At 43.2% G+C, this 25707-nt stretch overlaps 1 protein-coding gene across 12 annotated transcripts in view; it reads right to left on the minus strand.

Annotated features, from left to right (window-relative positions):
- DMD (dystrophin) overlaps positions 1 to 25707 on the minus strand; it is a 2032119-nt gene that overhangs the window by 1119120 nt on the left and 887292 nt on the right. For all 12 annotated transcript variants that reach the window (XM_061627388.1, XM_061627390.1, XM_061627384.1 and 9 more), the window contains one exon: positions 4393 to 4503. In XM_061627388.1, the coding sequence (XP_061483372.1) occupies positions 4393 to 4503 (111 nt within the window). The remainder of the gene's footprint in view (positions 1 to 4392; positions 4504 to 25707) is intronic.

A 25707-nucleotide genomic window follows, 5' to 3' on the forward strand; every position in this document is an offset into this window, starting at 1 on the left:
ATGGGGTTATCCCAACTAATATCTGGTCCCACTCATGCAGCCGGACACACTCTTGACCCTTGTTTTTTACGCGGGACAGGGGAATAGTGATCTAGGTGTGGCGAGTCTTTCCATAGCTCCGTTGTCATGGACCGATCACTACCTGGTCAGTTTTCGACTAACTGCGGCTCATACCCACTGCGGGGAGAAAGGACCCATTAAAATGGTCCGCCCCAGATTAATGGATCCGGCTGGTTTCCTGTCAGCTCTTGGGGAATTTCCTGTCTCCCGAGTAAGCGATCCTGTCGATGCTCTGGTCGAGCTTTGGAATAACATGATGACCAGGGCAGTAGACACAATCGCTCCTGAACGCCCCCTCATGCGTACCAGAGCAAAATCAGCTCTATGGTTCTCCAGTGAGCTGATGGCGATGAAACGCACTCGTAGGGGTCTAGAGCGACGATGGTGGAAATCTCGGAATGAAACTGACCGACTTCTTGTTAAAGCATTCTCTAAAACATACTTGGCTACTAGACGAGCTACGCAAAAGGCTTTTTTTTATGACTTCCATATCTTTAGCCAGTAATCAGCCAGCAGAATTATTTCGAGTGGTTAAAAGTCTGCTCAACCCTGACTATTCTCAGAATAATGTGGAACACCCCCCCAACTCGATGTCAGGAGTTTGCTTCTTATTTTGCGAATAAGGTCACTCAGATCCGCTCCGACTTGGACGCCAATATTGATGCAGTCTCTAAGGATGTACGTTCGACCTCTGCTTGTCATATTATGATGGATTTCTTTCAACCTGTTCAACCTGGAGATATAGATAAACTTCTTGGAGGGATGAGACCTACCACCTGCCCTCTTGATCCTTGTCCCTCTTGGCTTATAAAACAGGCCAGGGGGGGCTGGTCATGTGGGTTTGTGGGGTGGTTAATGCTTCTCTCCAACAAGGGTTCCTTCCGGCATGCCTGAAAGAGGCGATTGTAAGACCATTGCTGAAAAAACCTACCTTAGACCCATTGTGTTTAGGTAATTATCGACCAGTCTCCAACCTGCCTTTTCTAAGTAAAATCATGGAGCGGGTGGTGACTACTCAACTTCAACATTTCCTAGATGAAACGGATTATCTTGATCCTCTCCAATCTCGCTTCAGACCTGGCCACAGGACCGAAACGGCTTTGGTCGCCTTGGTAGATGACCTCCGCAGGGAACTTGACAGGGGGAGTGTGTCCCTGTTGGTTCTTCTGGATCTCTCAGCAGCTTTTGACACTATCGATCACGGTATCCTTCTGGACCGGCTTCCAGGATGGGGCTAGGGGGGACTGTGTTGAGCTGGCTTCGTTCCTTCTTGGAGGGCCGGATGCAGAAGGTAATACTCAGAGACTCCCGCTCAGCCCCTTGGCCTTTAACCTGTGGGGTTCCTCAGGGTTCTGTTCTGTCTCCTTTGTTATTTAATATCTATATGCAGCCGCTGGGTGAGATCATTCGGAGGTTTGGAGTCTGATATCATCAATATGCAGATGACACCCAGCTTTATTTCTCCTTCCCTCCTGACGCCAAAGATGCCGTCTGACCCCTGAACCAGTGCCTGTCCTCAATGATGGATTGGATGAAGGTCAATAGGTTGAAATTAAATCCAGACAAGACAGAAGTGCTTTTCGTCAATCGTGGGACAAACCTGGAAATAGGGAATCTACCTGTGTTGGACGGGGTTACACTCCCCCTGAAGACTCAGGTTCGCAGTTTGGGTGTGCTTCTGGACTCGGCTTTGAATCTGGATGCTCAGGTTTCGGCCGTGTCCAGGAGCGCCTTTGCCCAATTAAGACTGGTTCGCCAACTGCGCCCGTTTCTAGAGACGTCTGATCTGACGAAGGTTACAAATGCCTTAGTTACATCCCGGTTGGACTATTGCAACGCACTCTATGTGGGGCTGCCCTTGAAGACAGTTCAGAAACTTAAATTGGTTCAACGTGCAGCAGCGAGAATGCTGACGGGGGCTGGTCCTCGAACCCACACAACCCCCTTGTTACAACAGCTCCACTGGCTGCCAGTTAGCTTCCAATCTCAATTCAAGATGCTGGTCTTAACCTTTAAAGCCCTATACGGTTTGGGCCCTGTTTATTTGTCCGATCGGATGTCATTTTATGAACACTCCCGCCTCCTGAGATCTTCTGATGAGTCCCTTCTTGTGATTCCCTCAGTTTCACAAGTCCATCTTTCGGGAACTAGAGATAGAGTGTTCTCTGTCATCGCCCCTACACTTTGGAACTCATTACCAGTTGAGGTGCGATTGACTTCTTCGCTTTTGGCATTCCATCGCCAGGTTAAGACATTCCTATTCCGGGTGGCGTTCAACTTAAATAAGGAATAGGAATAAGAATAGGAAAATTTTTAAGGAGAAATGGTGTTTAACTTAAATGAGGAACGGTAATGTTCTAATTTTAATAGATTATGATAACATGTATATGTTATTATGTAGTTTTAGTATATTTATTTTTTGTAAGTGATTATAGCTTATTATGTATATTGTATTTATGTTTTTATATTGAAATTGTTCACCGCTTTGAGTTTCTTGAAAGATAAAGCGGGTTAGAAATGTTTTAAATAAATAAAAATAAATAATACTCTCTCATTTCATGCTTACTGGCTCCTGGGACATTTGTTGTTGTGGGGAAGAAGATCTCATTCTCAACCCAACAGCAAAAAACAAACAAACAAAAAAGAATGGGAGGGGGTGAGGCTGTGACTAACATGAAGGGACCCTGCACTTCTAAATTTGCCACTATACTACTGTATTTCATACAAATAATCAAATATGTAGTAATGTTACTGAATGAGTTGCATTTCCTTTATAATACATAGTCTGCAAGTATATTATTAGTTGACTTTCCTCTTTCAACAAGCCTTTTAAGTAGAGACCTTAACCCAGTCTGTGTCTGTGTTATAACTACTTTTTAAGATTTCTAAAAGCTTTTAAAGATGTTTTGTTTAAATATATTTTTAAAGATGTTTTGCTTTAATATGCTTTAAGGTCTCTTTTTAAGACATTTTAGAGTGTTTCTAGTGCTTTGTCTGCCACCCTGGTCTCCTTTTGGGAGGAAGGGCGGGATATAAATTTCATAAATAAATAAAATCAAAATTAGCCAAATGCCCTGATGCATTTACTTCAATAAAGTCTAGGAAAGACAGCTTAATTTTTTTAAATATAGCTAACTTTCTCTAGGTTATGATGAAAAGTAGCAACAGCAAAACTTTTATTTATTTATTTATTATTTTATTTATATCCTGCCCTTATTAATATTTATTTATTTATTAAATTTATTAGTCGTCCATCTGGCTGGTTGTCCAGATAAAACAAGATAAAAAAAAATACATTAAAACGTTAAAATTTAAAACCATAACAGTAAAAACCTAACCCACCCCAAAAGCCTCCCAGCAGGAGCCCATGAGGAGAACCAAATAAAACTTTGGTTTAATAAGTTCTCCCTGTCTTCTGTACAGACAGACAGTTTTAAATAGAGGAGCCACAAGTTTAAGATCAGATTCTGAAAAAAGGACAAAACAAGTTATTTATGCAAAGGCAAGCATTTTGGAAGGTAAGGATCCAATCTAGAGATGTGGATAGCAAGATCTACATAAATAGCATTTCCCCCCTTTTTCTTTCTTTTTAAACAGCAACAGCAGCCTCTTGTACTGCATTAGAAATTGCTTCTTATATCCCATGTATAAAAGTCTGACAGAGTAGATAACCAAAATAGTGCATATTGGTTGGCATCATTAACTATTCACAAAAAGTCTGTGTTGACTTTCATAAATATATGTTACTTTTGTTAGAGTTCATTTTCCCAAACCTGAAGGTACTATGAATCAATTGGCTGGCACAAACTCCATAAAATATTTATTTTTTATTATTTTAACATCTGATTCCCATGCCACATTACAAACTGCTTTTTTTAACTCCCTTCAGTTCCAAAGGCAGTTTGGCACCTATCATCACAGCAGATGTTTGACCAAGCAGCAAGTTTAAAGATCCTTTGGGATCACTGATCTGGTTTCATAGTTTTAAAAAATTCCGGTCAAAGTATTTATTTTTGTGACCAAGGAGTATTTGTGAAGATGAAAACAACAGTATTCTTCAGTTTTGATAGTTTGCATTGAGAAAAGGCACAATTTTGAATTCCCTGAAATTTCAACCTCATATATTATATGCTACTTTTCCCCGTCTCACACTAAATGAAATATAAACACTACAAGCTAAGCAATGCAGAATGCCCCCCCCCAAAAACCTTTGGAGATAAAGAAAAAACTTGGGAGATAAAGAATGGCTGTTTCACATGTCAGCAATAATTAGTTCCTTTGCATATTTTAAATAAGGGATTTACACTAAGTAAGAAAGTAAAATTTACAAACCTGTGCAATATCAATTTGGGAAAATATTCTTTTGGCAGCATCTTTACCCCGGTTCCGTTTTTTCATTTCATCCAAGTTAATCTCATGGCTTGCCAACTCTGATTGAATTTTCTGTTGGGGAAAAAACACAGATGTATTTGAAATCAAAGTAAATTATTTTGACAAGTAAATATATAAGATCCAGACTCTGGAAGAAATCATATAGAATTACTAGGATTGCAACACTGTCTTGTGCTTCATTTGATCTACTCTTCTTATTGCTCTAAAATGATAGTAATGTTTATGCCCACTTGAACATAAAACCAAAAAGTATACATTTATTCCATGTTTTGAAGAGGAGAATGTTTAAATTACACTGAAGGGGCATACTGATTTCTTCATCTGGATTACAATTCTCTAGAAAAAATAAATATAAGTTTGGAAAACATTTAAATGTGAGAAGGGATAAGTATGAATTATATATTTGTTTTGGTTTTGGGTTTTTTTTAGAAATAGCTTGTCCAAGATTATTTATTTATCATTACATTTCTATCCCACCTTTCCTCCAAGAAACTCAGGGTGGCATCCAAACATGGTTCTCTCCCTCCCAACAACCCTGTTAGGCTTAGGTTAGGCTTAGAGACAGTGACTAGCTCAAGGTCACCCAGTGAGCTTCATGGCTGTCTGGGAATTTGAACCCTGGTCGTCCAGGTCCTAGTCCAGCACTCTAACCATCACACCACATTGACATTCAGATTGTTTTCCCTATGCATTTGTTCACCATCTTAATACATTACGTATTAATAATATATTAAAAAATAATAAAAACAGATTTTGGTTTGGACTATCTATGTAAGTTTTCTCACTCCCTGATAAACAGGACAAATACACAACAGCAGTCTGAAGCAAGGATATTAAAAGTAATCATCTCAGTGATTTTCTATCAAGTATTTCGGTCTATTTTTTTCGAGCAAGAAACAGTGGGTGATCAAATTACTTCAATGCAAATTTCAACCCTTGACACCTCATGATAGATCAGGCTCATAAAAAGAAAGCAATTGGCTTGCACAATACTAACCAATGCAATGCCATACAAAACAATGCATATCTTATACATTGAGATGAGCTAATTTAGACCAATTCAAACCAATTTATGTGGAAATTGTTGGAAAATGAGTATCGGCTAGTGGAAGACCTGCTAAACAATTACCAGAGAGAAAACTAAACCAGGAAATATCTGGCAGCTTTCCTTTTCGTCAAGAAGAATATTAGGAACCATTATCACAAAATGAGGGAGGAAAATCTGTCAGAAGGCTTTATCTAGCCCACACGTTAATAAAATAAACATTTCAGTCTCTCTATATTTCCTATAAGTACACTGCTAAAGCTGGCTATGTCTCCTGTCAAAAAATATAAAATTTGTATTTCCATAAATATTACAAATATATATATATATATTGCCAGCTAAAAATGAACAGACTTGGTAACAAAAAGAAATGGTATGAAATTTTCCATTTTCTCATATGCTCATTTACTAAGTAGGTGGATTTATGCCTCACTCAACTGTTAGCTTGAATGCAGAGAAGGTGGCGGTGGGTAGTAGTTCAACTCCTCTCATACTTATTAACTGACAAGTCTACCTCTTTCTTCTTCTGCATTTGTGTTTTCTTCTACACTACATGTAATAGCCTGGAATTGGGGAAAGAGATGAACACATCACAAGTATGAGGGGACACTCCCATTCCTGTAGCACACTGTGTCCAGCAGGGCTGGCTCCAGGCATGCTGGGGTCCTTGGGCATCAGCTTGCCCTGGGCCCTGGTGTGTGTGCGCGTTCTCACACGCGCGGCCCCTCCACCTACCTGTCCCCTGTCTTTTACTTTTGCCATTAACCAAGATGGCGGCTGCGGTTTCCCTAAGGGGATGAAGCCTCTGCAACCATGTTTGTTGATGGCACACGTGCATGCTACGCACTCACATCTTTGCCATCAACTAAGATGGCGGCAGCGGCTTCAGTACTTTAGGGAAACCGTGGCCACCATCTTCATTAAGGGCAATACTAAAAGGCAGGAGACAGGTAAGTAGGGGGTGCGGGGGGCACGGATCACCACAGATCATGGAAGGGGAGCGGAGGGGCTGCTGAGGGCCCCTCGTTACCCTGTAGCTACAGGGGCCCTTGGGCCAGTGCCCCACCTGGCCGCCCTTTAGAACCGGCCCTGCTGTCCAGTATGAGATAGTTTATAGGTGTAGAAGATGGAGACACAAAGGAGTGTAATAGAAGATAATAGTCTGTTTTGCACATCCCTTTCTCCTCCTTGTTCTTCCAAGCTGTTCCCCAGCTTGGGATGATAGGAGGGGCTTGAGGTGGAGGCTTGATTTAAATATGAATCTGGGCATGCAAGAAAAACTTATCCATGCATTGTGTTCCATGTGCTTGGTGTCAGGTTGCTTCACCTGAGTATGTAATATTAGCACTCCAGAGATCTATTGCCTAGGTGGATACTTCCTTGACGTGTACATATAACAGCTGAGGGACCAGGTTAAATAATATTTTGGCATATGGAATGACATACAGGTAAGCTCTTCTTGTTCATCCACCCATTGTGTTTAAATTGAATGGAATGTTGAAAGACTCTTCCTCTGTCTGTTTCCACTCTTGTTCATTACCAGACTGGAAAATATGAGAGAATGTCAGAAGAGCACAGAAGGAAGATAAATCTCTTCCTTGCACCCTTATCTATCATCTTCAACTCTTTCAAGCAAAGAGAAAAGGCAGGAGAAAGTAACTGGGTTTATAACGTGGGCTGGAGGCAAAGCACCCTTCAAGGGGCAGATTTAGCCTATATGGCTGCTAGCTTATAATTCATACTATACCATGTATAATCAAGTAGTCTGACTCCTATAGTTTCTATTCAAGCAGTTTATCAGATCCATATGAATTATTAGAACACATGCTGCTTAATTTGTCTTCAAAACAAAATAAAGCTTACAAAAATCTGACATATCTAGTTACTGTGATTAGAGATGGACAAAACAAGCCCTCAGATGGTATGGAATAATCTGCCCATTAGAATTTTTGATGAAAGCATAATAAAGCTGCTAATAAGAAGAGATGGAAACTATCTGGCATGTTATAAAGAAGAGGAGACAGAAAGGCACTAATGTGTTACTATTGTTGAATGTGATGTGATGAATTTACAAAATGTGGTTACAAATGTAAAGAGAATTAATAAAATTTGACATGTTTCAAGGGGAGAAGGACACAAGCATATTGAAAAAGGTTCTCCAATTAACATATAATTAATTAATTAATTAACATACAATTAACACTAATTTTATAGCTGACACTTAGACATAAACTTCAATCCACAAGTCATAACAGTTGTTCCCCGGGTGATTGTGATGACCTGACTGTTGATCATCAACATAGCTCTGTGATCAAAACTGCTCACAGAAAATGAGGACAGAATGAGACTTTTGATTCTGACATTACTTTCTAGTTGCAGAAACTGAACTGAAAAGAACCATAAAGTTGCTACTTAGCTCCAGTCTGAAAGCTGACTACAAATAATTTAAGTCCATTTTCCATTATTGACTATGTAACATTATTTACTGTGAGCCTTCCTGTCTTTCACCTTTAAATTTACTTCTGCTCTTAATTCTTCTACTCATTTTAGCTCTTCTGCTATTTGTGATTGTCATAGCCCTCTTTACTATTTCATGCATTGGCCTTTTGGCTTATCTTACATTGCCTATCTGACAGGATTAAGATTTTCACCAGTTTGTTCCTTTGTTGTTCCTCTGAATCACATCACCCTGTGTCCCACTCCTTTCCTCATGAATTCAAGCTAAAATTGGTTCTAGAATTGGAGCATGCAGAGTCTGGCACAGTTTTCAGTTCCTTCATTTGCAATTTTTAATCTCTATGATATCAACATATGTTGATTCAAAAAGCAGTCTTCATGTGATCATGGTTAGGATCACATCAAAATCCTTTTTATCAGGTGTTTTACTGATGCACACATTCATCTCTGCATACTGGTAGTCACTACACAAACAAAATCTTCATACAGACATAAGTTCAATTGTATTAAGATTGCTTTTGTGCCCATATGCAACAGTAAAATAACACACAAAAAGAAACCTGATACAGCAATTTGTATTATCACTTCAAGTTTTTTGCATGTTTATCAATGCAAAAATGTGAGTGATAATTGGGGGGGACTATTAATGAATGGAAGGACTGGAAGCTATAGCAAACTAGGTGCAAAACTATCTACTAAGTTAAAAAATTCAAAAATAGGAAATGGAAAGCAAGAACAAAGAAGCTGATTAAAAAGAGGACAAGATCACACCCTTAAAGATCGAGTTTGAGAAAGAAAAGGAAGAAAATAAAAATGGGTTAGCAACATAGCTTTGGCAAAATTACCAAAACCTGCAATCAGGGTTCAAACAAATGAAATATGGATGATTAAAGAGAATTTTTAAAAATGCTATTTCAAATGAATGGAATACTTAGTACTTAGGCCTGCAATCCTTTGCACTATACATAATGGTACAGTAATAACTACCAGGGGAAAATAATTTTCTAACTGCCCTAAAACTAGGTCATTGATATGGATCCAGTATAAATGTGGAATATAGTATGGATATGGTATACTAGATAATCCCTTTCCTGAACTCTTTTGCCATGGAGAGTTGATGAGGAAGGGTTGGGCAACCAAGATTCTTCTGGCCAGAGTGCTTTGCTTTGTCTCCTACAGGATGTGGTGACCCAGCTGGATGCTTTGGAGTGGGCATATCCAAGAGCAGCATTGATTCAGGCAGCCTCAGTAACCACAATTCTTTCAATATTGTTAGTGTCAATCAATACTTGTGTCCACCTCTCAGAATTGTTTCTTTTGACTTTCAAAAGTATCAATTAAATTCTTTTAAAAGTATGTTTCTTTATGCAGCTTGTTCATCTTCAGAGTCATTTTGAAAAACACATAATTGAACAAAACTTATCAGACTAGGTCAGGCCTAACATGAGTGAGATAAGCAATTCATTAAGGCATTATGGAAGATTCCATGGGGAGCCTTTTAAAATGGCTGAAAAGATATGACTGTAACATCACCTTCCCTGTCCGTTAGGAACAGAGAATTAATGGGAGAAACAACAGCTGAGGAAAAAAGACAACAAATTTAAGAGTTTAAAATATTATTCACTAATAGGCAGAGTTAGTGAAGGGTGCTGAGAGTTGCTAGGAGATGCCCTGTTCCCCTCACAGACCTTCAATCAGAGTGGCTGACTGTTAAACCACTCTGGCCGCTGGAACTCTGTCAGTGGAACAGGAGTCTCCTGTCGGCACCCTTCATAAACTACACTTCCCAGGATTCTCTGAGGGAAGCCATTACTGTCTCAAATGAAATCAAAGTCTGGTGTGGGTGTATGTGATGTTCCTATATTAATGTATATATGGTAAGTGTTGTTTAGAAGATACATGGTAAGTGAAGTGAAAGAGGAGGGGGAGTGAATGGGCAGTAGAATGCTAGATTCTAGGCTGAGTGTTTAAAATGGCTGAACGTATAAAAGGAAGAGTGAGAGTGGAATCTGAGGGGGAGAAGAGAAAGAGTGGGTTGTTTGGTGGGTTTGAGAGAGTGGTTTGCCAGGAGAGAGTGGAGAAGGAGGGGGGTGGAGTTCGGATTAGTATTGAGTAAAACCATATGCTTATGTGCCTTAAGAAGAAATCTTGTTAATCTTGTTAGCTTTGTTATCTTTAATAAATACTTAATTTGGTTTACCAAAGGCCTGATCCTTGGCTGGGGTTTCACAGACCAGAAGGGAGGGTAAGTAATGACCAAGGCTGAAGGGAAACTGTAACAAATGGTGGCAGTGGTGAAGAGAATAACAATACCAGTATTCAGAGTCTCTGGGAATACTAGTATTACGACGTGACTGGTGGTTGCCTAGCAGGGGGATCTGTTGAGATATGTGCTAGAGCGGGGAGAGAAACAATAAAAAAGGACAGTCCGGACTGGTGGAGTCCCTGGTGGTGCCTAGTGACAGACGGTAGCCACGCGCAGGTAGGAACCTGACAGGGAGAGCCAGGGAAGGGCGTCACACGTGGTGGCAGTAGCGGTGGGATACGAACAACAGAGAATCCAGATACGAATACTAGAGAATCCAGAACAGTGGTGTGACAAACAGAAATAACAAAACAAGATTTCTTGTGAGAGTGACTGGCAAAGAGTGTGTGGCAAAGAGTGAGGGAACTCAAACACCATGGCTGAATACATAAAAATGAAAAGAGAGGAGCTGGTGGAGAAGTGCATAACATTCAATTTACCTCACGAGGGTAAAGGGGTAGATGAATTGAGGGTAGCACTTATAGGATTTGCAACTGCCCAGCAAAAACAACCTGTCAGGGAAGAGACCCCAGAAGGATATTTAAGCAATCCCGCTTATATAGAGTACTTGAGAGAGAAGTTAAGATGGGAGGCTGAGGAAAAAGACAAGCAGAGAGAGTTGGAAGCTGAGAGATTGAGGATGGAAGCTGATGGGAAAGACAAACAGAGGGAGTTGGAATTTGAGAGAATGAGAGTGGATGCCGAATTACAAGTAGAAAAGTTAAAATTTGAAAGAGAGAAGTTTCATTCTGATGAAACAAGAAAGGACAGAGATGGAGCAAAAATAAAAATTACTCCAAAGGACTTTGCTGTCTATGAGCCTGGTCAAGATCCTCAAATTTACCTCAGCACCTTTGAAAAAGCAGCTCAGTTGTGGGGGCTACCTGAAGATAAATACATGCAGTATTTATCAAACCTGATTAAAGGGGAATTGGCTGAGGTATACCAATATTTCCCCTCAGACAGGCCCGTCACCTATGCTGAATTCAAAGAAGCAGTGTTTAAAAGATTCAGACTGGGGCCTGATTATTTTAGAAAGCTTTTCAGAAACTGCCAGATACAGACAGGGAGGTCTTTCGTGGAGCTGGGGGCAAAACTGATGGACATATTTGGGAAATGGCTGACAAGTGCAAAAGCTCAGTCTGTGGAGGAGGTGAAAAACCTCATGATATTGGATCAATTATACCATCAGTTACCACCAGAAATAAGGCTCCTGGTCAAAGACCGGTCCCCTACATCGGTGCAGGAGGCCACAGAGATGGCGGATCACTTCGCCTCCAACAGAACTGGCTGGGTGGGGAAAACATCAAGAGAATTTAAACGCAGACCATATAACGCTGGCAGAAGGGATGTGGTACCACAGCGAGTGAGTCCTCCAGTAAAATCTGAAGGGCACAGGACACCCCAGAGTGGATCTGTGTACCCTAAAAGTGAGGAGAAATTATGCTACAAATGTGGTAGACCGGGGCACCTACATTTTCAATGTGAGGTTGCCAACCCCATTAGTAATCCTGCTCAGACAAGGGCAGTGAAAACAGAGCCCAAGGCTTTAGAAACAGCGAAAAAGGTTCAGTTTTGCCAGATAAACTGGACAGAAGTAACAGACCTTGATTCAAGTCTGAGAGAGGAAGTGAGTGTACAAGGGGCAAATTATTGGGCATTGCTTGATACTGGTGCCGCTCAGACATTACTGAGGCCAGATTTAATAAAATCTGAGGTAATATTACCTCAGGAAACTGTGACTATCCAAGGAGTGAGGGGTCAACCAGAAAGTTTGCCTGTGGCCCTGGTGGAAATGACTTGGAGAGGCCGAGAGGGCAGATATAAAGTAGGCATTAATGCCCAGCAACAAGAACCAGTAATACTGGGAAGAGATGTAATGGGAGCCCAAGGAAAGATATATGTAGTGACCAGACAGCAAATTGGCAGAGAAAAAGAAGCCATATTAAGGGGGGCTGAAACAAACAGGGTGGAATCTGTTAACCAGCCTCAGGTCACCATAGCAACCACTAGCAGGCCTGCTGAAGGAGACAAACTGTATCAAGTGATCTCTGATAAGAAAGAAGCAGAGCAATTCAGGGAAGAGCTGCATAAAGATATAAGTTTGAAGCAGATAAAGGAACAAGCTCTGACCCAACAGATTCCTTTCACTGACAAACTGAGGAATCAAGTTGTGTGTGAGAATGGGATTTTATATAGACTGTGGATGCCCGCTGAGAGAAAGGATGAATGTGAACCAGTGAAGCAATTGATAGTACCTAGCAAATACAGAACCAGATTGCTAGAGGTAGCCCACGATGTCCCATGTGCAGGACATCTGGGAATAAAAAAGACCAAGAGGAGATTGGCAGCACACTATTATTGGCCAAACATCTCCAAAGATGTAAAACAACATTGTCTATCTTGTGGAATATGCCAAAAGGTGGGAAAAAGTGGAGTAAAGACTAAGGCACCCTTAAAGCCCCTTCCTATAATTGGACAACCCTTTTATAGAGTGGGAATAGATTTGGTGGGCCCTTTTTCCAAACCCACAAGGCATGGCAAGAAATATCTAGTGGTGGTGGTGGATTTTGCCACCAGGTACCCAGACGCAGAAGCACTAAGATCTGTAGAAGCCCCTGTAGTGGCAGAGGCTTTATTAAAAATCTTTATGAGGCTGGGTTTCCCTCATGAAGTGCTGACGGATCAAGGCAGTGTATTCATGGGAGAAGTGATGCAATGTATGTGGAAATGTTGTGGTCTAAAACATCTAAAGACCACTACTTACCATCCCGCCACTAATGGGCTAACTGAGAGATTCAATGGCGTTTTGAAGGGCATGATCAGAAGCTATGTTCAAGATCACCCACAAGACTGGGATGACCGTTTGGGATGCTTCTTATTTGCATACAGAGAAGTCCCTCAGGAGTCAACAGGCTTCTCACCCTTTGAACTGATGTTCACTAGAAAAGTGAGGGGACCTTTGGAACTGTTAAAAAATTCATGGGAAGGAACCCTGGGAGAGTACAAAACATCTGTAGTAGATTTTGTATTGGAATTCTGCAATAAATTAACATCAATGATGGAGGTGGTGAAAAAGAATTTGAGTCAAGCACAGGAGAAGCAACGTTACTGGTATGACAGAACAGCCAGGGAACGTGTGTATGATGTGGGAGATATGGTTATGGCGTTCATACCCAGGAAACATGACAAATTACAGGCTAACTGGGAAGGACCATATACCATCAGAGAAAGGCTTGACACAGTGATGTATGTAATCACCACAGACCAATTAAACAAAAGCAAAGTGGTTCATGTAAATATGTTGAAGCCTTACCATACCAGGGATGTACAGGTGTTGCAAGTTACCTTATTCCCTGAGGGAAGTGGGCCTGAACTTCCAGATTTGGTACAGGAAAGCAAAGACAAAGGAGGGGTAGATCAAGTGGAATGGTCAGAGGAGGTGAAGGAGGAAGTAAAAGAAGAGATTTTGAAAGTTTTGAAAACCTATAGGAATCTCTTTAGCAACAAACCTGGCCGAACCAGTATAGTTATACATTCCATTGATACTGGAGATCATGCCCCAATCAGATCTGTTCCGTACCGTGTGAATGGGAAAGTTTTGAGTGAGATCAAAAAGGAGGTGGAAGAGATGCTGGAATTAGGAGTGATCAGGGAATCCATCAGTCCCTGGGCCTCAAGTATTGTCCTGGTTCCGAAAAAAGATGGAACGACAAGGTTTTGCATTGATTATCGGCTAATCAATAAAATTACTGTCCCAGATGTGTATCCTATGCCTAGGGTAGACGCAATGTTAGAGTTATTGGGGGCAGCAACCATTATCTCTACACTAGATCTCTGTAAAGGATTTTGGCAAATGGAACTAGACGAGCAATCCAGAGCCAAAACTGCCTTCAGTACACCAGATGGGTTATATGAGTTTGTGACCTTACCCATGGGACTAAGGAACTCACCAAGTTCATTTCAGAGGCTAATCAATACTGTGTTGCGAGGCATGTCAGATTTTGCAGTGGCCTATATCGATGACGTGGCCATTTTTAGCAAGTCGGTGCCTGAGCATGTCCAACACCTGACAACAGTATTGGAGGCCTTAAGAAAAGCAGGCCTCACAATAAAAGCTAAGAAATGCCAGTTTGGACTAAAGGAAGTAATCTATTTAGGACATAAGGTGGGGAGTGGGAAAATCACCCCCTTATGGAGCAAGGTGGAGGCAATACAAGCATGGCCGATCCCCTTAACCAAAAAACAAGTAAGGGCATTTCTGGGTGTGGCTGGATTTTATAGGAAGTTTGTGAGAAATTTTGGGGAAATAGCAACCCCCTTGCATGAATTAACAAAGAAGTGTTCTGAGCGTGTGGTATGGACGGATGAATGTCAGAAGGCTTTTGATCTACTGAAGCAAGCCTTGTGCCAAGGACCCATATTAATAGCACCAGACTATGAGAAACCATTCATCGTGGCTACAGATGCGTTGGACCTGGCGCTGGGAGTCATCTTGCTACAGGAGAGAGAAGGCACCAGACATCCAGTGGCGTACCTGAGTCGCAAGCTGACGCCAAGGGAGAAAAACTATTCGTCGGTCCAGAAGGAGTGCCTAGCGGTCGTGTGGGGACTGAACAAGTTGCGCCCATACGTGTGGGGACGAAGATTCACAGTGACTACGGATCATCGGGCCTTGTTATGGTTGCAGACTATGAAAAACCATAACACTATGCTGCAGAGGTGGTCCTGGGCCCTACAGGACTATCAAGTGGACTTCCAGTTCATAAAAGGCAAGGACAATGTACTGGCCGATGGACTTTCCAGGCAAGTGGCCAGGACTGCAGTGACGTGACCAGACGGAGGAACAAAGAAAGACATTTTCCCCATAGAGACTTGTTTATATTGTTAATGCGACGTATAAATCCTGGAACAGGAATAATACTCTGCCGTTGTTTTAAGGGGGGGGAAATGTGATGTTCTTATATTAATGTATATATGGTAAGTGTTGTTGTTTAGAAGATACATGGTAAGTGGAGTGAAAGAGGAGGGGGAGTGAATGGGCAGTAGAATGCGAGATGATTGGCTGAGTGTTTAAAATGGCTGAACATATAAAAGGAAGAGTGAGAGTGGAATCTGAGGGGGAGAAGAGAAAGAGTGGGTTGTTTGGTGGGTTTGAGAGAGTGGTTTGCCAGGAGAGAGTGGAGAAGGAGGGGGGTGGAGTTCGGATTAGTATTGAGTAAAACCATATGCTTATGGGCCTTAAGAAGAAATCTTGTTAATCTTGTTAGCTTTGTTATCTTTAATAAATACTTAATTTGGTTTACCAAAGGCCTGATCCTTGGCTGGGGTTTCACAGACCAGAAGAGAGGGTAAGGTAATGACCAAGGCTGAAGGGAAACTGTAACAAATGGTGGCAGTGGTGAAGAGAATAACAATACCAGTATTCAGAGTCTCTGGGAATACTAGTATTACGACGTGACTGGTGGTTGCCTAGCAGGGGGATCTGTTGAGATCTGTGCTAGAGCGGGGAGAGAAACAATAAAAAAGGACAGTCCGGACTGGTGGAGTCCCTGGTGGTGCCTAGTGACAGGCAGTAGCCACGCACAGGTAGGAACCTGACAGGGAGAGCCAGGGAAGGGCGTCACAGTGTAGCCCCCTGATTAGGCAAGCCCAGCAGCTGTGAGTCTGGCGTTTAGAATTTTGACAGTTGGTTCTTACTGAGTATGCCCCGCATTATCATGGGCTTCCAGCCAAAATTTCTTAAATTAATTTAAAATTGACCAGGATTTTTTTTAACTTTTAAACTGCAGAAGATGAAGGTCAAAGTATGGGGCAAGTTAGTTAGTTATTCATTTATATCCTGCCATCCTTCCAATACTGGAACTCACGGTGGCTTCCAAATAAAAGCACATATAATTAAAACATACAGAATCTACATTAAAATGAAACAAACTACATCCAATATTAAAACCAATCATACTGCTAGATAAAAAGGAATCAACCAATTTAAAAATAGTATAATTCGGCATTAGTAGTGCAGGTCCCAGCAGTCCCAACTTTAGCAACCGTAGTTGCGGCAAGGTCAGTATTAGGATTGCAGGTACTCTGTGAACATGGCTGATTTTTAATGAATTTTGACATATTATGAGAACTCTCAGAGAAAAAAGTCTGAAAGGGCTCTGGGTTTTTTCTCGTGGCTGTATAATCACGATAGGAGGGCATGTCATGGAACTTTGAAGAATGCTGTATCAGTAGAATGAGATTGAATGGCTCCTGAACTGGAACAAAATATTGCAGTGCCTGCAAGGGAAGAGGACCATCACCGCCCAGGGAGGGAGAGCCATCTGCCTGCTTTGCTGCTGCTGCTGCTTGGCCAACATCTCTGCTCTCTCCTTCTTGGGCTCCTGCTCTGCACGTGGGCACCTTGCAGGACCAGGCCCCAGGTGGCGTTATACGTGGGAAGAAGAACGGTCTTAGAGCTGGCGTTTGGGCGCACAGAATACGGGACTGTGTCTTCTGTGTGGGTTTGAAGTGGATGAATGGGTGTTATATGAGTGTATGATGTGAGTGAATGTGTATTTTTATGTATATGAGTTTTTTGTATTTATAGTTTATCATGTGCCTCGGGAAGAGATTTTATCATCAAGAGGGGAGACCTGAGGGGGCCCCAATTGCCATAGTGACGGGTAGAGGGAGGTATAGTGATATGAGAGGGACGTGCCAGGTAAGGAGAACGTGGCCCAGACATGTAGTGGCTGTGCCGCGTTCTGGTCCTTCTCATACCCGCAGGGTTGTTGGTTGTCCTATCAGCCAACTCTCAGATCTCCAGTTGCTGCTTTTTAATGCCAGATCGGTACATAATAAAACCTCCCTCGTCCATGATTTGATTGTGGACGAGGTGGCCGATCTGGCATGTATAACCAAAACCTGGGAGGGCGAACAGGGAGGAGTTAGTCTCTCCCAGCTCTGCCCACCGGGGTATCTGGTTCAGCATCATGGTAGATCTGAGGGTCGGGGAGGTGGGGTTGCTGTGGTCTATAAGAGTTCCATCTCACTCACCAAGCACCATGTCCATGCAATCACTGGTCTGGAGTGTTTGCACCTTGTGCTGGGCCAGAGGTACAGACTGGGAATCCTTTTGGTGTACCGCCCACCTTGCTGCCCAATGGCTTCCCTAACTGAGCTGACGGAAGTGGTCTCGGAGATACTGTTGAGATCCCCCAGACTATTAGTACTGGGAGATCTCAACATTCATGCTGAGGCTACTTTGTCTGGGGCAGCTCAGGACTTCATGGCCGCCATGACAACCATGGGGCTGTCTCAATATGTTAGTGGCCCAACACATACATCGGGGCATACTCTTGACCTGGTCTTTGCTACTGGACATGGGGATAGTGATCTGGATGTGGGGAGTTTTACATCTCTCCCGTTGTCATGGACAGATCATTGCTTGCTGAAGTTTAGACTTTCAGTAGCCTTTTCCCTCTGCAAGGGTGGGGGACCTATTAAATTGGTCCGCCCCCGGAGACTAATGAATTCTGAAGGTTTTCAAAAGGCTCTGGGGGTTTTTCCGGCTGATAAGACTGGCGCTCCTGTCAAAGCCCTGGTCAATCTGTGGAATACAGAGATGACCCGGGCTGTTGACATGATCGCTCCTGCACGCCCTCTCCTATGTAGAGCTCATACAGCTCCTTGGTATACTCCGGAGCTGAGAGCGATGAAACAAGACAGGAGGCGGCTTGAGCGGAGATGGAGACGAACTCCCGACGAATGCAATTAGGAGCTGGTTCGTGCTTCTACTAAGCTCTATGTAGGAGCGGTGAGGGCGGCAAAAAAACAACATTTCGCCGCCACTATTCAGTCATCTCTCTCACGCCCACGGGAGCTTTTTAAAGTGGTTCGTGGCCTACTTCATCCAGGCCTACAAGATACGGCAGTATCGGTAGCTCGATGTAATAAATTTGCTGAACACTTCCAGCATAAGATCTCATGCATTCGCCGGGACTTAGACTCCTATTTAATAGCAGTTAATCCTACTGAGGTGTCCGGAGCACAGTCTTGTCATGTTTTGTTGGATGAGTTTCAGTTGGTTCAGTTCGAGGACGTGGATAAGGTGCTTGGACAGGTTCGTGCGACCACTTCGGTACTGGATCCTTGCCCCTCTTGGCTAATTAAAACTAGCAAGGAAGGAACAGTTGGCTGGGCCAAGGAAGTGATTAATGCCTCTTTACGAGAGGGAGTGGTCCCTGGCTGTCTGAAAGAGGCAGCAGTGAGACCGCTCCTGAAAAAACCTTCCTTGGACCCAGAGGATGTCAGCAGCTACAGACCAGTAGCCAATGTTCCGTTCCTGGGCAAGATCCTGGAATGTGTGGTTGCTGACCAGCTCCAGGCGCTATTGGATGAAACCGATTATCTAGATCCATTTCAATCGGGGTTCAGGCCTGGTTTTGGCACTGAGACTGCCTTGGTCGCCCTGTTTGATGACCTATGTCGGGAGAGAGACAGAGGGAGTGTAACTCTGTTGATTCTCCTTGACCTCTCAGCGGCTTTTGATACCATCGACCATGGTATCCTTCTGGAGAGGCTTGCGGAATTGGGAGTTGGAGGCACTGCTTGGCAGTGGTTCCGCTCCTACTTAGCGGGTCGTCTCCAGAAGATAGTGCTTGGGGAACATTGCTCAACACCGTGGGTTCTCCAATGTGGGGTCCCGCACGGTTCGGTTCTGTCTCCCATGCTTTTTAACATTTATATGAAGCCGCTGGGGGCGGTCATCAGGAGTTTTGGAGTGCATTGTCATCAGTATGCTGATGACACGCAGCTCTACTTCTCCTTTACATCTTCTTCAGGTGAGGCAGTCGACGTGCTGAACCGTTGCCTGGCTGCGACAATGGACTGGATGAGAACTAACAAACTGAGACTCAATCCTGACAAGACTGAGATGCTGTTGGTGGATGGTTTCTCTGATCGGATGGTGGATACATACCCTGTCCTGGATGGGGTTACACTCCCCCTAAAGGAACAGGTGCGTAGTCTGGGAGTCATCTTAGACTCTTCCCTCACACTTGAGGCTCATGTAGCCTCGGTGGCATGGAATGCGTTCTACCAACTTCGGTTGGTAGCCCAGCTACGTCCCTATCTGAGTAAGGAGGACCTCTCATCAGTGGTACATGCTATGGTAAACTCGCGTCTGGACTACTGCAATGCGCTTTACGTAGGGCTATCTTTGAAGACGATTCGGAAGCTACAGCTAGTGCAAAATGCGGCGGCCAGACTGATAACAAGAACTAAGCGGTCTGAGCATATAACACCTGTGCTAGCCCGTTTGCACTGGCTTCCAATATGCTTCCAGGCCAGATTCAAAGTGTTGGTACTTACCTATAAAGCCTTATATGGCGCGGGACCACGATATCTGTCGGAACGCCTCTCTCGATATGAACCGGCCCGTACACTACGGTCTACTACGAAGGCCCTCCTCCAGGTTCCGACTCATAGGGAAGCCCGGAGAGTGGTGACAAGATCTAGGGCCTTCTCAGTGGTGGCCCCCGAACTATGGAATGGTCTCCACGAGGAGGTGCGCCTGGCGCCGACACTATCATCTTTTCGGCGCCAGGTTAAAACCTTTCTCTTCTCTGAGGCATTTTAATTCCTGATAATTCTAAATTATTATATTTTGATTTTAGACTGTACAGTTTTGTGTACAGTTTTGTGTTATTTTTATTGTATTTTTAATGTTCACCGCCCAGAGAGCTGTTGCTAGTCGGGCGGTATATAAGCTTAATTAAATAAGTAAATAAATAAAATTTTAATGTTCCCTTTTATCTGTGCTTTTAAACAAATATTTTAATTTGTAAACAGCTTAGAGTTCTTCTGTCGAGCAAGCAGTATTTAATTTTGTTAAATAAAATAAATAAATATAGCAGTCTTGATTCATCACTCTGACCAGCATGCAATTAACATGACTGTATTATTTTCAACAGTTTATGTGAAATTATGTAGTAGCCTGGTCAACTGAAGTTATGACAACTCTTCACTATATGGCCTTTTTATTGCATATAGGACACAGTAATAAAGTCTGCACATGATGAGATTATTAATCATTTTTAATTATTATTTTACAGAAGGGCCATAACTCAGTAGTAGGAGTACATGCTTTGCATGCAAAAGGTTGAGAAATACCCTCGTCTAACCAGTCAGTGCAGACAATGCAGAATTAGATGGTCCAGTAGTCTGACTTGGTACAGTAACTTTGTACAAATAAAGTATATCAAATTTAAGATTTTATAGTTACGTCTGTCATGTCTATGGCCTTCTATGTCACCTCCATTTAAAGTTAACAATATCTATTTATTTTATTAGTCAGTTAAGACTCTTTTTCTATAATCAGAAAAATCATATCTTGTCACAGAAGTCTTTCTTTGTCATTATATTGCTTTATTTTATGCAATTAGACCACATATAAGCGTAAGACTACTGCAGTAACATCTGTAATTTTCAAAGGATTTGAAGCATTATGTGGCTGGCTTTATTTCCCCTAACCAACTTATTGCTTCTTTAGAGAAACTAAACCACATTTAAAATTAAGTTAATACAGGAATACACATTTTCTTTTAGGAGGACTGCATTTCACAGAATTGCCACCAGGTAGGTATGATGTCCAACATGAAACAATAAACCAATTGACAACATAAATCTTTAGCAAATGAACCTGAATTGACCTTTGTCAATAGCACAGTGATTATGCAGCTTAGGAAACTATTCAAATAATCACTGATATATCCTTAGGATAGGTATTTTCCCCACTGAATAGTACAGTTGTTCAAATAGTTACTAATGTACATGATTTAAATAAATAGCAAAAGATTATGAACTACTGTGACAAAATTAACTGATACTGTTAAATGCAGATTGATTTTTCAAGCATCCACATGTTCAGTTTCTCCCCCGCAATGTGGGTATTGAGCTAGACCCACACTTATGAACTTTATCTCATGTGTTTACCATAATTAATACTTGCAAAATTTTCTTCTGAAATTCATCACCAATGAATTATTTCCTTCTGTAAAAGACTTGCCTGGAAGGCGCAGCCCCTTGCTGAGATTAAAAGCGGCCAAAAGCTTAAACAGCCCCGCCCCTCGCTCAGGAAGGAAGCCTGAGAGAATACTAAAGAGTTAAGCCCCAGCTGATAGCCATCAGCCTCAAGTAACACATCATTGGCTGCCAGCAGTAGCTGGGAGGAACCAGCCACACATATAAAGTCAGAGCACCCTAGCGAGGGAGCCTGCTCCACGAGCTAGAGGGAGCCCCAGCTGACGAAGCATCAAGGCCCCAGCTGACAAAGCGTCAAGGCGAGTTAAGCAGCAGAGCGAAAAGAGGGTAAGTAGCTCCCATTTATTCCATTATTTAATTGAAGTAAAACAGCTCAGAGCAATAAGTAATAAGGGCAGCCCAAGGTCACCCTGAGCTAGGAGCCAAATCCTGAAAGAACCTATATCTTAGGAGACAGATCCTAGGAGAAGGAAGCGTATAGAAAGCTAGTTTTCAACACCACCCTAGCAGGAAAGCTTCAGGGGACACTGTAAACAAGGCTAAATTCCAGTCGGAGAGAAGGGGGAAAAGGAAACTCCACCGATACATACAGGGAGAGAGTCAGCTCAGTCCTTGCTAAAAAGGGCAGCTTCAGCCTTCCTGAAACACAACCACAAGCTCTGTTTCCCTAGGTTAAAGAAAGGTCAGGCTGTTCTAGGTGGGAAAACAACAAACACAAAAGACTTGCCTGGAAGGCGCAGCCCCTTGCTGAGATTAAAAGCAGCCAAAAGCTTAAACAGCCCCGCCCCTCGCTCAGGAAGGAAGCCTGAGAGAATACTAAAGAGTTAAGCCCCAGCTGATAGCCATCAGCCTCAAGTAACACATCATTGGCTGGCAGCAGTAGCTGGGAGGAACCAGCCACACATATAAAGTCAGAGCACCCTAGCGAGGGAGCCTGCTCCACGAGCTAGAGGGAGCCCACAGCTGACGAAGCGTCAAGGCGAGTTAAGCAGCAGAGTGAGGAGGCCAGGGCCCCCCACTCTGCCCGTCTGTTCCCTGACCTCAACTAAACTGCAGTCTCCAACCCATTGACGTAATAAACCTTAAACAAAACTATGCAGGTAAGAAGCCAGCAGGGGTGTGGGGGCTTTCCAGTGTTTTGCACCGCCTGCAGCATGTACGACTATCTGCCTGTTGGACAGAAGTCGTGGGTGTGCTCTCGGTGCAATGAGCTCCTGGCTCTCCGGGAACGACTTCATTTCATTGAGGCCAAGGTGGCGGACCTGGAAAAGCTGAGAGAGGCAGAGAGGTGTGTGGAGGAGGCCTTCACGGACGTTATAGCTGTGTCCCACTCCAACGATGATAGCTCTCCTGCTATCATGGACAACGATGGTCTCGGGGAAGGAGAGCATCCAGCTGAGGAAGAGGGAAACGATCCCTTAGAAGGGACCCATTCCTTGGGGGATGAGCAGCTATCCTCTCGTGCCGAGGATATATCTCCAGGGGCTGGAGGGATCCTTGTAGTGGGTGATTCGATCATTAGGAACATAGACAGTGGGGTGTGTGATGGGCGTGTAGACCGCAAGGTGTTTTGCCTGCCTGGTGCGAAGGTTGCGGATATCGCCCGTCGTTTAGATAGTTTGGTAGACAGTGCTGGGAAGGAGTCAGTGGTCGTGGTGCACGTTGGCACCAACGACATGGGGAAATGCAGCCGTGAGGTCCTGGAAGCAAAATTTAGGTTGCTAGGTAGGATGCTGAAAGCCAGGACCTCCAAGGTGGCTTTCTCTGAAATGCTACCGGTTCCACGTGCAGGACCAGCCAGACAGGTCCAGCTTCGCAGTCTCAATGCGTGGATGAGACGATGGTGTCGGGTGGAAGGGTTTGGATTTGTTAGGCACTGGGGAACATTTTGGGACAAGCCGGGCCTGTACAAAAGGGACGGGCTCCACTTGAACCAGAATGGAACCAGACTGCTGGCACTTAAAATTAAAAAGGTGGCACAGCAGCTTTTAAACTGACTGAGGGGGGAAACCCGACAGGAGCTGAGAAAGGTCCGGTTCGGAATAAACCTCCCCCCTGGGATAAAAACCAAAGAAATGATGAAATTTTAAAAGGGGTAGGCCTAGAAGTAGGCATTGTGAGAGCAGGGGCACAGGATATAAATTCAGAAGAGCAAAATTACCACAGGCCTAACCACAAGTGCCAAAGACACTTGAAGAGAGACACTGCTTACAAGTGCCTGTACGCTAATGCTAGGAGCCTGCGAACCAAGATGGGAGAACTGGAGTGCTTGGTCTTAGAGGAGAGCATTGATATAGTGAGCATAACGGAGACCTGGTGGAATGGAGAAAACCAGTGGGATACGGTTATCCCTGGATATAAACTATATCGGAAGGACAGGGAAGGACGTATTGGTGGCAGAGTCGCTCTATACGTGAAAGAAGGCATTGAATCCAGCAAGCTCGAAACCCCAAAAGAGGCAGACTCCTCCACAGAATCGTTGTGGGTGGTGATACCATGCCCCAGGAGGGACTTAATACTGGGAACGATCTATCGTCCCCCTGATCAAAATGCTCAGGGAGACCTTGAGATGAGATATGAAATTGAGGAAGCATCCAAACTAGGAAATGTGGTAGTAATGGGTGACTTCAACTACCTGGACAGAGACTGGCTGCATATGTGTTCCAGTCATGACAAAGAAGCAAAGTTTCTAGATATTCTAAATGACTATTCCCTAGACCAGTTGGTCATGGAACCGACCAGAGGGACGGCAACCCTGGACTTAATCCTCAGTGGGGACCGGGACCTGGTGCAAGATGTAAGTGTTGTTGAACCGATTGGGAGCAGTGACCACAGTGCTATTAAATTAAACATACATGTAACTGGCCAATTGCCAAGAAAATCCAACACGGTCACATTTGACTTCAAAAGAGGAAACTTCACAAAAATGAGGGGATTGGTAAAAAGAAAGCTGAAAAACAAAGTCCAGAGGGTCACATCACTCGAAAATGTCTTCACAGTGGAAGATATAGGCCAGATCCCTGAACCTGAACTAACATTTGCAGGAAGGGATTCTGAGGAACTGAGACAAATAGTGGTAACGAGAGAGGAAGTTCTAAGCTTAATGGACAATATAAAAACTGACAAATCACCGGGCCTGGATGGCATCCACCCGAGAGTTCTCAAAGAACTCAAATGTGAAATTGCTGATCTGCTAACTAAAATATGTAACTTGTCCCTCGGGTCCTCCTCCATGCCTAAGGACTGGAAAGTGGCAAAAGTAATGCCAATCTTCAAAAAGGGATCCAGAGGGGATCCCGGAAATTACAGGCCAGTTAGCTTAACTTCGGTCCCTGGAAAACTGGTAGAAAATATTATTAAAGCTAGATTAACTAAGCACATAGAAGAACAAGCCTTGCTGAAGCAGAGCCAGCATGGCTTCTGCAAGGGAAAGTCCTGTCTCAGTAACCTATTAGAATTCTTTGAGAGTGTCAACAAGCATATAGATAGAGGTGATCCAGTGGACATAGTGTACTTAGACTTTCAAAAAGCTTTTGACAAGGTACCTCACCAAAGGCTTCTGAGGAAGCTTAGCAGTCATGGAATAAGAGGAGAGGTCCTCTTGTGGATAAGAAATTGGTTAAGAAGCAGAAAGCAGAGAGTAGGAATAAATGGACAGTTCTCCCAATGGAGGGCTGTAGAAAGTGGAGTCCCTCAAGGATCGGTATTGGGACCTGTACTTTTCAACTTGTTCATTAATGACCTAGAATTAGGAGTGAGCAGTGAAGTGGCCAAGTTTGCTGATGACACTAAATTGTTCAGGGTTGTTAAAACAAAAAGGGATTGCGAAGAGCTCCAAAAAGACCTCTCCAAACTGAGTGAATGGGCAGAAAAATGGCAAATGCAATTCAATATAAACAAGTGTAAAATTATGCATATTGGAGCAAAAAATCTGAATTTCACATATACGCTCATGGGGTCTGAACTGGCGGTGACTTGACCAGGAGAGAGACCTTGAGGTTGTAGTGGACAGCACGATGAAAATGTCGACCCAGTGTGCAGCAGTTGTGAAAAAGGCAAATTCCATGCTAGCGATAATTAGGAAAGGTATTGAAAATAAAACAGCCAATATCATCATGCCATTGTATAAATCTATGGTGCGGCCGCATTTGGAATACTGTGTACAGTTCTGGTCGCCTCATCTCAAAAAGGATATTATAGAGTTGGAAAAGGTTCAGAAGAGGGCAACCAGAATGATCAAGGGAATGGAGCGACTCCCTTACGAGGAAAGGTTGCAGCATTTGGGGCTTTTTAGTTTAGAGAAAAGGCGGGTCAGAGGAGATATGATAGAAGTGTATAAAATTATGCATGGCATTGAGAAAGTGGATAGAGAAAAGTTCTTCTCCCTCTCTCAGAATACTAGAACTCGTGGACATTCAAA

Source organism: Rhineura floridana, chromosome 5 (assembly GCF_030035675.1).
Source record: "Rhineura floridana isolate rRhiFlo1 chromosome 5, rRhiFlo1.hap2, whole genome shotgun sequence".
Lineage (NCBI taxonomy): Eukaryota > Metazoa > Chordata > Lepidosauria > Squamata > Rhineuridae > Rhineura > Rhineura floridana.